We start from the raw sequence: 12,301 nt of genomic DNA on the forward strand, positions 1-12,301 counted from the left end.
ATGTCCCTAAAATATTTGAAATACTTATTTATTGATTATATGAATTACGCAGTATTCGTTATTTATTCGTAAATTTTCTCTAAAAATGTTTTTATTTGTCAAGAATTCAAAAAAAGAACTTACTAATAAGCCATTTGTGGCTTCATTCAATTTCAAGTGGTGAAGTATCTTTACTAATCTATGATAACAGAATTATAATGCCATATGGATTAATATGAACCGGTCCTTCACTAGGGATTGTTGACAAGACAGTGCCATTATGAATTTTTACACTTGACGTCCGCACACCACAACGGAACGACTTACTTCAGTATGGTGCTTTATAATAATTATAATAAATATAAAAATATATTTATGTAGGAATACCGAGTGGCGTTAACGTAGTCTTATGACCGTCTCTAAGTTTTATGTATTGTAAATAACATATAATAATTAAATATAGATCTTATTAAACCAGTGTTAATTTCTTTTGCTTCAAAGTGTATACCTAATAAATGCAAAGATTTATTTTATTAATTTGATAGTTTATTACTAGTCTCATTGAAATCGCATAAAATGCTATCGTTTAAATGTAATGCATAGTTTAATATGAGTATTAACAAAATTTTGGTTTCATTTTAATGTAGAATTATTGTACAAAATGTATGTACACAAATCATAAATAGTATGTTAATGTTTGTAAATCAATGTCTAAATAAATGTAAATGAATAACAACCAGATGTTTTCTTACGTATAATTTTAATGTAGATTTCTACCCTCATTTGTCCAACTCTACATTTAGGCCAATTCCATACCAAATACAAATGAGGCACCAATAGGGTACATTTCGATTTTATTTACTTTTGAAGTTATGCTCCTTTTGGTAAAATGGATTATTCGTAAAGATGTTAGATGGCTGTATTTTTTTGCGTGGGACGAAGTTGTGCGTTGTATGTAATACATTTTGTTCGTGATTATTTTCTTGTATTAGAAGCACAAAATTTTTTTTATTAATTTCGCCAAAACAGTATAACTTCATACGTGGTTAAATATGTACATACACTTTTATAGTACCTGAGCCAGCTGTTCTTAAGTGGACTTTCTAGCACATGGCCATCAAAACTACCCTACGACATGATACCCTGAAGTACAAGGTGGTGGTTACAGATTTTTTTTATGAGATTGGAGTAAATGAGCTTGCAGGCCAGCTGATGGCTTCCACAAAATGCCTAATATGTAAGTCAGCCGAGATCTCCACAGCGGATGAATTGCTTACTGAGAACTAAGTTGGAACGCCTCGTAAGTAAATACATCTCAATGTACCCTTCAAACCAGAACACAGATCTACTGATGCTAGGACCGAAACCCGTCACAGACGAACTCTACAGTGAAAATAGTTATAATTTTATACTTGCAGTGAAACACACATTACATAGATGATTGAAAATAGTTATTTTTAAGGACTACAAATTTTAAAAAACGTTTATACCGCTAATTATAAAATTGAATCACTTATTTGTAATATTATATCAACTTATTCTAAGTCTACATTAGTTCAAAAGTGATTGTAAACGTTTGTTATTTTTAACGAAAATCCTTGATTTTAAGCGGAGTTGTCCAATAAGGGTTTAAAACACATCATACGGCTATTTGCTCCGACAAAATAAGTCCAATTAAGAACTTAGAATGAGAACTCGCTGTGTTTTTCTGCTGCGTCGGTTGAAAAATCTCTGAGAACTTTTTTAGAGAGAGAGCCTTTCATGTATTTTAGGTACCCATGTGTTATCCGTTAAAAATAACATACGCCTACATTCGCTCCTAAGCCTCTTATGTTCTAAAACCGCACTTATCATGGCTATATAATTGCCTCTAAGAATAAATACTTGCGTGATTATGAATTATAATATTCTCATAAGTGATCTCTCCTAGACCTCACATTCATCGTCAATTGACGTATAGTTTTTCAAATATCCCCTAGTTCTTACCACCCATCTATTTTTACTTAGTTGTGACGTCACAATCCTTATATCTATGTATGGCACCTAATTAAACAAACCGGCCAAAAAAGTCATCACAATATTTACGTGATTTGCGCTTATTGACGCTAGCGTGATTGATTTTGCTTAAAAATCTAAACGACACACTTTCGAGTTCGCAACTACAATCGCATTCCAAAAATAAAATCTATTTCAGCGCTATAAAGTTGCAGCGAAATATGAAGCACAGCTTAACTATCACTAGGTTACTTGCTGATATATTATCAGTAATAAATATTCTTACCGCTTATTAAAACGTGTACTACTAAATAAGTGTTACAAATACGTATACACCAACTTGTCACCTTATAACATATGAGATTATATAGTTTATTAATAGTAAAATTGCCTGAACACCCGAGCGCCCGAGCCCTAGGCCCGAGTGCTCGCAACTTGAGGCCCTAATAGGTAATAGACATAGATAATAGTTTAATATAAGTATGTAGTTGAAAACTAAAATGCATTTTGCATCAAACAATAAAATAAATACGCACTTATCATAATAAATTAAATTATATAAAGAAAATTCGATTTTGAATCACCTATGAAGAATTTTTTATGGTTTTTATATATTTAACTATATTTTAAAATCGCCGCACACAAAAATAACAATAGTATTGCTTTTGCTTGTAATAAATAATTCAAACCTCCTTATTCATAAACCTTTGAGGCCAGCTTTTTTGCTTTTTATCTCATTTGATAAAAAATGGGTTTATGAATAAGACGGTTAAGCTAAATAAATATTAGTATAAAATAATCTGATCACATAAATTAAAAATCTAAAAACTAAAATATACAGTCCAAAAATTATTCCTATTACTTTCATTTGAGGTCTGAATTTAAAACTAAACAATAAAAATATATCAGTGATTTGTGAATAAATATACTCTTAGACCTACGTATACATTGACAGGTCAAGACGTACGACTACGATATAGACTTAGTTCCTAGGAATACAATAAAAAAAATAGGCATAGTGAGAATAGCATATAGTTTTTGGTAACCTTGTTACTCAGAGAAGCGCTCGAGATACCGCTTGTGGGTTTGCGATATCTCCACATGGATCGGTGGTAAGGACGTCACCACGAGGGCGGAACCGGCAACATCATTGATCTTTACCTCGGAGAACGTTTGCAGCCAGAGGACTTTAGGCTTGAGCTCGAAGTCGTGGGTTTCGTCGTACTCCTCCACTGCCATGATGTCGGCGTGACCACACATTGTCCTGGTGAACACCATCATCCGGTCACCTGATGACAGAACAAACTAAATATACCAAACGAAAAAATATTTTTTGTCCAGAATATACGTTAATGTGTTCAAATTATAAATTATTTATAATGCGAAGATAAACAAAGTCAAAGGACTTTACTCATAGGAGGTTCTTTAGAAAATGCCTTCTGAACATCTATAAAATTACAATTAAAATGCAATAAGAATCGTTAGCCTATCCAAAATTATCTAGGCTATTAACTTTTTTAAAAATTTTAGTTGGATACACAGACATAGAGAACAATTCTTTATTCCGTTATTTCTTTTACATCTTTCAAAAACAAGCCTAAAATATTATACATGAAATAATAGGTACAGTCAGACACCTCTTAATTTATGAAGCTGGTAAAAAAGACACAATTGAACATATTAATTATATTCTTTACAAAAAATTAAGAATCCGTATAAACTACTTACGCATGTGAACCAACACAGCTGGAGGGCTGCTGAACTGCGAAACCATTTCCAACTTGTCATCTTCACCAGGCTTGAATCTATACAGATGACTGAAATAATTCTGGGTGCAGTATATGGACCCTTTGAATGAGATCATATAGCTCGCACGCAAGTCAGTATTTATAACCATTGTCCAGCGATCAGACGAGCCTGTTTCTTCATATCTGTAGATATTCTTCTGTCCGCATGCATAGATGACCTTCCCATGAGCGCATATAGCAGGATTTTGAATAGCGTCAGGCAATGGTGCAATCTTCCTGTATGTTCTTTGGTTTAAGTCATACACTATAGCTGTATCAAGCACAACCCTGAAACCAATTAAATTTTAGTTGTATGACGGTATTCTCAAATATATTTACGTTAAAGAAACAACATGCATAATTCCTGATGTTAAGTGTTCATCAACAACTAAAACAAAATAAAACAGCAAAGAAAGATAAGTGCATCTTTACATTGTTACTCCTAAGGCAGTTACATACCCTAATTTACCACACAAGACACTCTTCAAATCAGAATAGCATATAATATACATATTGATGCTTGAAACGCAATCCTTACTTAATAATTTTATGTTCAAATATTAAGAAAAAAAATTATGTATTTAATTTTTTGATTGGAATTATTTTTACAGACTTAGTAATATTTTCAATCCAACAAATTTGTATTTTTTTTTTTAGTTTTATTAGCTTAATGTTGCTTAGTAAGGATTGCCTTTCAAGGGTAAATAAATTACTAGTTAGGGGCACATAATGTATGGTGACATTACGTAACAAACTGTGATTGAAACAAAACGAAAATGAAAGGCTTGAAACAAAACTGAAAGAACTTTTATACATAAAATGGGCATTACGTACAATGTGCAACCCGGATGGGAGTACATAACGCGTGTATCGTTTGGTGGCAGTTGCCTCTTTAGTACGCAATCCCCCACTTCACACCTTTAGGATTAAAGTTACAATTTTAGGTTTTAAACAAAATTATTTTACACAAAATGCAAATAACAATTTTATTTAAAAAGACAATTTTAAAATTAAGCTATTTGTTAAAAAAATAAGCGGTAAAGTAAAAATTAAAGTCTCATATTTTAATAAACATGGCTTACCTATAACCACCGACACCACCCACAATGTAAAGTTCATCTTCAACCACTGCAAGGCCAGCGTGACGACGTGGCGGCAGTTCCACGCCATGCTGAGTCCACTGCTGCCTCAGCGTATCATAAACCTTGATATCCTTGTAGAATATACCACTGCCTCGGCCAACCTCACCACAAACAAGTATTATCTTAGTCAAGCCCCATGCTATGACACTCCAACCCCACAAATTCTTTTCAGCGACTTCTAACCACTTTTCAAAAGCATGCTCTTGTGTAAAAGTATACAAATGATGTGGGATCACTTCTGGTTTGGATTCCTTTACAATCCACATCGGAATGGTGGGTGTGTGAATAAACTTTCGTTGGATTGACGCTTTCATTAAATTCACAATCTCCCTGTAAACTCTCTCAGTGTATTTTTTACAAATGGACGACTTACGTCTGGTGAAGTAGGAAGTGTAGAATTCGTCTTGTTCATCAGACTGTTCCCTTAAGCATTCAATTACTTTTTCAGCCAGGCTGTTAGCGTAATTACCCAACATCCCTGTCATATCTTGGAGATCATAGAATGTAAGTCTCTTGTAGTCCAAGCAGCAGAGAACTAGCAGCAGGGCATCTCCACCACCACCATTCTTCATAATCCACTCATGGCCAAATTTGAAGACCTCACATTCAGTCTCCGCATCCAAGTATGGATGGGAGAGATACCAAAATAGCTTCTGTATTGTTGGAATATATTCTGGCTTCATGCGCTTAAAGCTCAGCAGACCATGAGCAGCAGCAAAGTGCTCTAACTTCGGGAATGTAGCACATTCAGCAATGGCCATAGTTTCCACCCAATTGGATGGAGACAGTTGAGAATCAAGTGTGTATTCAATTTGTTTAATCAACTCTGTAACTTGCAGAAAATTAGCAGTCAATGCGATCTCTTTAATAGTAGCCAGCGAATGTTCCGACAGATCGATAATACCGATTCGCATGTACTGCAATATTATACCCATTATATTCGGATCCAAAACCTAGAAATGGACATAAATAAAGTAAGATCGGGCGAAAGTAATTTATTGCACTAATAAGAGATATTAAAACCGAACTTACATCTATAGTAACTTGCTTTTGCACATTTTCCACATAATTACCGCTAAACATAGCACGAAAATAATCACTGTATTCGGAAAGCTTAGCTTTTGAGGCAGTAAACTCTTTTCCACGTATTACCAACGTAATGTTATCCATTTTAAGCGATTTTTTCACACGACTTAAGTAACACAATTATTAATTTCAAAATTTAATGTCCTCTCTCGTACGATACGAATCTGATTGAAAATCCATTCGCGGTCCATTATTAAGTACCTGTCAAATATCGATAACGAGCAATGAATATTGTATGTGTGTATGCATACAATCAACAATGTCAAACAAATGTGCATCGTAATACATCATAAAGCTACTTTCACACAACCAGAGTTGATTGATATGGCAATGATTCAATCTTGATTCAGTAAGTTTCATAAATCTAAACTATTAACTTCACATAATCAGTATAAATACTAGAATTATTTGTATTTGTTAATATAATACCTTTATATTGTTGTTAAATTATACGGAAGAGTAATCGTAATAGCTAATTTTTTACATATATTTTGTTAAACTTAATAACATTATTTCATTCTCTTCTTTATATTATTTTAATTATTATAATGTATTTATTATTGTAACAAGACTTTTGAAACAAAAAACATGTACTTCTAAAATACTAAGATATTTTAAATACAGTATTAAAATGAATTTGAACTGAAATCGTAAATAATCAACATAATAAATTGCATCAATTCACATTTTCTCACTTTGCACTTTGATAAATATTCTTTAGTTAAAAATCTATCTTTATTTAAAACCTTGTTTATGGTGAATTCAGCACTACGTTGATGACGATTTACCTTATTTAAAATTAAACAATCAATATTAAAGTCCATATCGTGTCTATGTCAAAAAATATTTTATTTTAGTTTTCTTAATATTAATTGTCGAGTTTAATTAATTTTTTGAATCTTGAGTTTAAAAATCGCAAAGTTTCTAATTTGTTACAATTTCTACAAATTATAGAAACAAGACCACATGTATTTTGATCAATTCTGCATTAGCGGTATGTTTCCATTCTGCGCTATCCTTTACTTAACATAATCTTTGTTCTTTTGCAGCAGAATTTACATTTAGCTCTTTAACATAATTGTTATATTCTATAAATACACGTAATATTTATTCATATTGATTATTTTTATTATTAAGGACCCTGCACAGTGTACAAGTCCATTGAACGAATGTCCGTTTGTCTATGGACTTTTAGCTTGGGAATAAAATACTCTCTGTGGAGTTGAATTGGAGGGAATTTTAATTGTTACAATCCTACATATTGTCATTTTGACAGCTCGTAAACTAAACTTGTTAAAACAGTTCTAATTTTCTAACTCCACTACGAAAACATTTAATTTAAAAAAGAAAAGAGTTGTCAAGTGTATTTTTTGATTTATGTGCATGTCTTCAATGAAACTGTGATAAGTATAAAATGACTGCGACCGCATCGACTGCAACTGCGTCAGCTACTCTAGAAGAAGATTTGGATGAGTGTGGACCACAGCTGATCAGTAAACTAGAAGTAATGTCATTGTTTTATACTTAAATAATGTTTAAAAAAGTTTCACCGTAGTAGCACCAGTCATTTTAATTGTATTTTCTTTTAGAGAGACTTTCTAATATTAAAGATATCAAAGTATCCGTTCCTTTTTTACTTATCAAAGACTTCTATGATAATAAATTATTTATTCAAATGTAACTTTGACGTACATGAAGATGACCATTTTCTTAATGTCTCATTACATATCGCCTAAAATTTAAAATATTTCCAGGGTAATGGCATTACATCAGGTGATATTAAAAAATTAGAAGAGGCTGGATACCACACAGTTGAATCAGTGGCATATGCACCAAAAAAATGGCTTATCACAATAAAAGGCATATCAGAAGCGAAAGCCGACAAGATACTATCAGAAGCATCAAAACTAGTTCCTATGGGCTTTACAACGGCTACAGAATTTCATCAAAAAAGGTGGGTCTTTAGATATTTAACAGAAAAAATATTTTTGAGTGAACTGTATTTTTTTTTGTCAAAAATAACACACTTTACAATAACATAAGCTCCCATAGTAAACACTCAGGCTCAAAAAAGCTAAGTCAACAACTAGATGTATGCCTGGACAGGAATTGAATCAGGGAGTCTATGTCAAACTGCTATTGCACTGTGTTGCATGGATGATGTTTACTTATATTTATGTTAATTTATACTCGTATTAAAAAAGTTTTCAATGGTTTGAGAAAACTATCAAATTACACTTCCAGTATACTGCAATACCTGTGGTGGACTATGGCCAGATCCCTCTCTTTCTGAGAGGAGACCCGTGCCCAGCAGTGGGACAGTAATGGGTTGATGATAAAAATTGCATTCATATTTTCAGGGCAGAAATAATTCAACTCACAACAGGCTCAAAAGAGCTAGACAGATTGTTGGGTGGTGGTATTGAGACCGGATCTATTACTGAGATATTTGGAGAGTTCAGGACAGGAAAAACGCAGCTATGCCACACTCTAGCAGTTACTTGTCAGGTAACATAAATTAATATTATTTAAATATTGACACTTGAAATCAATCTTGAAGGCAAGCTTCATTAGGCGTATTGAAAAAAATTTACGTGAGAGTAATTCGAACTTGAAATATTTACATAAAACTAAATAAACTCACATTAATGTTTGATTGAAAATATTTCTGTCTGTTGAAATCATTTCAGTCCAACAATTAGGTGAGGTTTTTTTTTATTATTTTAACTTGATATCTCTCTTCTGTAAAATTTATGCAATGTCACTTAATAAGGATTGATATAACCTTTCAAGCGTCAATATTTACTGCACTTATTTTAAAATAATCAATGCTATGTATGCACAATGTCACACCTATATGTCTTTGGTGTCATGAACATAAATTATACCCAGAACAAATCAAATTTATATAAAAACCTTTGTGTGACCAGGAAAGAAATATATAATAGCCTAATAAACAAATGAAAACTGGAAAGGGCTAATATCCTGGAAAAACAATTTTTAAGTATGTTTACATGTTCTTCACAATGTTTTCACCATTGCAGTAAATAATTTCCAAATATAAGTAGTGTTTAAGATTTAGATCAGGACTTCACAACATTGAGAAACTTCTACAATATTGCTAGCAGTATTTGACCATACCCATTTATTTTATTACAGTTACCAATAGAACAGTCAGGAGGGGAAGGCAAGTGTATGTACATAGATACAGAAGGCACGTTTCGACCAGAGAGGCTGTTAGCAGTGGCGCAGCGATATGGCATGGAGGGTGCGGCCGTTCTCGACAATGTTGCATATGCAAGAGCATATAATACTGATCATCAAACTCAGCTGCTGGTACAAGCTTGTGCAATGATGGCTGAATCCAGGTGATTATTTTAAAACTATGTATATATTGCCTTGTAAATAAACAAACTAGGATATGTTTTGTAACAATGTGATATAAAAATTTTTAGCTTGTGAGCAGGATTAGTATATGTAGCCTGTTACACCTCAAATTACTTTGTATAAACTCTTAAATATTTGCAGAGGTGACAAAATCATTTCAGCTCAGTCAGGAGCATAAATATATGACTATGGGCAGATTAGCAAAAATATCTGACCCAAGAACGAGTTCAGTAATATCTGCCTGCAAGAACGCAGCAAAAATATCTGACATTAATAGGCAGCAAAAATATGTGATGATAACGTTGATCAAATAATTGTGACCACCTTACGAAGCAAAAATATGTGACAATATTAATCTATTCACTTTTGTTATTCCGGCTCAAAATACAACTCGAACGTCAAGCCGCGTTCTTTTTTTTTTTATGCTAAATCATAGAATTGTATCAGCCAGTGACTTTATAAATAAGAACTTATTATAAAAATCATGAAAAAAATACAAAATAATTAATTAAAATAATTCTAAGGTTTCTAATAATACACTATCAATCAATTCCTAAACGTTACTCGGCAGCGTTGGATAAAAAGATCTACTACCCACGTTTTAACGATAAAAATAATAAATATATCAAAGCGACATCATAAAGATGGAACCTATTTCTCCGATAATATTGCTAATTTTAGAACTTGGTATTGCTAATATAAATAATTAAAGTTACATGTATCAATTAACTGTTGGTAACTTCTTTTTATATTTTTGTCTTAGCAGAATATTCGTAACCATTTTAGTTTAATAAAGTATAATCTATATAATATTGTAAAAGTCGTTGGGACATATAATTTTTGTTGTATACAGGGTGCAATAGAAGCTTTTCCTATAATTTGTCATTTAATCCCAGAATTTAATCCGTATAAGGGACACTATCCGATAGTAGAATTATATAAGGTGTGTATTTTTTTTTTTCAAAATGAACTGGTTCGATCCCCTTAAATAGGGATATTTTAAATAATTCGCCAAGTACGGGTCAAACTCGCACATGGAGGCTTCTGTACCACCAGATGTTTACTATTTTATAAAAATAAGTATAATACTTATTTTCCGGTTGTCTTTTAACCCTTTGGGTACGGAACCCTAAAAACTAAAGATGCAGTATTAGTTTTTATCAATATCGGCCTCGTAACTCCTTTTAGCATTTTTCGCTAATCCTTATAGATTCGGATTTGGAAAATTCACCCTGTTAAAATATATTTATCCTGTCTTTGTCTTTAACCCTGTTTTTTTCTTACTTAAATAAAAAAATATTTATAACGTGTTTTTTGCTCATATTCTTTCTCCGGAAAAATACATTGGCCCCTTTGACCGGTAGGTTGATTGATATTTACATCAAAGATATTTGTAAATTATGTCAGATATTATTGCCCCTTAGTTGACGTCACATGTCATAACACATGTCACAATTATATGATCAACATTATCATCACATATTTTTGCTGCCTATAGTTGTCAGATATTTTTGCTGCGTTCGTGCAGGCATATATTATTGAACTCGTTATTGGGTCACATATTTTTGCTGATCTGCCCATAGTCATATATTTATGCTCGTGACTGTACATAATAATGGCAGACAAGCATCATTTTTTGGTTTGAATTATGTATTGGTCCACCTAAGGCCACTATCAAAGGAACAAGGCGGTAATAATTATTTATGTAGAAAACAATTTCGTGAGAATATCTATGTGATTGATTCTGTTTCAGATATTCTTTGCTAATAGTAGACAGTGCGACAGCATTATACCGGACAGATTACTCCGGCAGAGGAGAGCTCAACTCTAGGCAGCTGCATCTTGGCCGGTTTATGAGGATGCTGCTTAGGCTTGCTGATGAGGTATTATAGTTACTTTGTATAACCTATAATATGATTTTATTTAAGAAAGCAGATGTTCTGAGTTTGATTCTGGTTTTGTATAAAGGGTTATTGTATGATCAATGGCAAAACATTTTAACAGTTTCTTTAATAATAAGACCTATTATCCCCACATATGCCATAGGTATCTAAAAACAATAGATGTGGACATCTTACATGAACTCTATCATTATTTATTCCAATGGGAAGAAATACTACTACTTAAGGTTTAAATTGAAACATTTCAAATATTTTTTTGTTACGTTAACTTACCCATGAATCGAAAATACTTGGTCAATTTAAAATCATTGCATTTCAGTTTGGTGTTGCCGTTATAATCACAAACCAAGTGGTGGCGCAAGTGGACGCAGTGGGAGTGTTCAATGCTGACACAAAGAAGCCCATTGGTGGGCATATTATTGCCCACGCTTCAACGACTAGACTGTACCTAAGGAAAGGCAGGGGTGACAATAGAGTCTGTAAGATATATGATAGCCCCTGCCTACCGGAAACTGAAGCTATGTTTGCTATTAGCACTGAAGGGATTACTGATGCTAAGGAATAAAATTATCTGCTGCCAACTGTTATAATTATTGTGTATAAATCAATGCATTTTTAAGTTAAAACGAGTGTTTTAATTCTGTCCTTGTATTTTGAAACCGTATAGTATTATTTTTGGTGCAATGGGCAATATTTGTCTCTAGGGCATGACAATATCTGGCTTATGGGCAATAATAATGGGCCAGTGTTACAACTGGCAAAATTGATGAGCCATGAGCATGACGATGATTTACAATTATTACATATACAACTAAGCAAACAATGTCTTGTTGTTGAAAATGGGTTATCTGACGCTCGTTATTAATACTCAATCCATCAAAATTTTATCTACCAGAGATCGGAGTTTGACAATTTCTAATATGAAATAATTGTGAAATGTAGAGCTTTTTGATAGGTTGATTATTAATAATGGGTGTTAGAAGATAGTCAAAAACCGATCTTTGTTAGGCAAAACATTCGATAG

At 32.7% G+C, this 12,301-nt stretch overlaps 2 protein-coding genes across 3 annotated transcripts; one reads left to right on the forward strand and one right to left on the reverse strand.

Moving 5' to 3' along the window:
* Positions 1-1,215: 1,215 nt before the first annotated feature.
* LOC140742927 (kelch-like protein 25) lies at positions 1,216-6,249 on the reverse strand. 2 transcript variants are annotated; one of them, XM_073074005.1, is made up of 5 exons: positions 5,936-6,249; positions 4,844-5,856; positions 4,596-4,679; positions 3,703-4,049; positions 1,216-3,263 (listed from the first exon to the last, which is right to left on the reverse strand). In XM_073074005.1, exons 1-5 carry the CDS (start codon positions 6,071-6,073, stop codon positions 3,025-3,027), a joined length of 1,821 nt encoding a protein of 606 aa, XP_072930106.1. In that variant the 5' UTR covers positions 6,074-6,249; the 3' UTR covers positions 1,216-3,024. The 2 variants fall into 2 exon arrangements, with proteins under 2 accessions (XP_072930106.1, XP_072930107.1); XM_073074006.1 differs by lacking the exon at positions 4,596-4,679 and having other exon boundaries at positions 5,936-6,248.
* Positions 6,250-7,227: 978 nt separating this feature from the next.
* spn-A (RAD51 recombinase homolog spn-A) lies at positions 7,228-11,903 on the forward strand. The gene is made up of 6 exons (XM_073074009.1): positions 7,228-7,493; positions 7,744-7,943; positions 8,350-8,497; positions 9,149-9,357; positions 11,130-11,259; positions 11,597-11,903. Exons 1-6 carry the CDS (start codon positions 7,404-7,406, stop codon positions 11,840-11,842), a joined length of 1,023 nt encoding a protein of 340 aa, XP_072930110.1. The 5' UTR covers positions 7,228-7,403; the 3' UTR covers positions 11,843-11,903.
* The last annotated feature ends 398 nt before the right edge of the window (positions 11,904-12,301 follow it).

Source organism: Epargyreus clarus, unplaced genomic scaffold (genome assembly GCF_041222505.1).
Source record: "Epargyreus clarus isolate Ecla_fem2 unplaced genomic scaffold, WU_Ecla_fem_2.2 ptg000006l, whole genome shotgun sequence".
In the NCBI taxonomy this organism is placed as follows: domain Eukaryota; kingdom Metazoa; phylum Arthropoda; class Insecta; order Lepidoptera; family Hesperiidae; genus Epargyreus; species Epargyreus clarus.

Bases quoted from the DNA above. Each gene is read 5' to 3' on its own strand.
- LOC140742927 (XM_073074005.1), bottom strand. From the start codon at position 6,073: ATGGATAACATTACGTTGGTAATACGTGGAAAAGAGTTTACTGCCTCA. The intron at 5,857-5,935 runs GTAAGTTCGGTT...GTCCATTTCTAG, and splicing joins AAAAGCAAGTTACTATAGAT to GTTTTGGATCCGAATATAAT. The intron at 3,264-3,702 runs GTAAGTAGTTTA...TTCTGTCATCAG, and splicing joins AGCTGTGTTGGTTCACATGC to GTGACCGGATGATGGTGTTC.
- spn-A (XM_073074009.1), top strand. From the start codon at position 7,404: ATGACTGCGACCGCATCGACTGCAACTGCGTCAGCTACTCTAGAAGAA. The intron at 9,358-11,129 runs GTGATTATTTTA...ATTCTGTTTCAG, and splicing joins GCAATGATGGCTGAATCCAG to ATATTCTTTGCTAATAGTAG. The intron at 11,260-11,596 runs GTATTATAGTTA...ATTGCATTTCAG, and splicing joins TGCTTAGGCTTGCTGATGAG to TTTGGTGTTGCCGTTATAAT.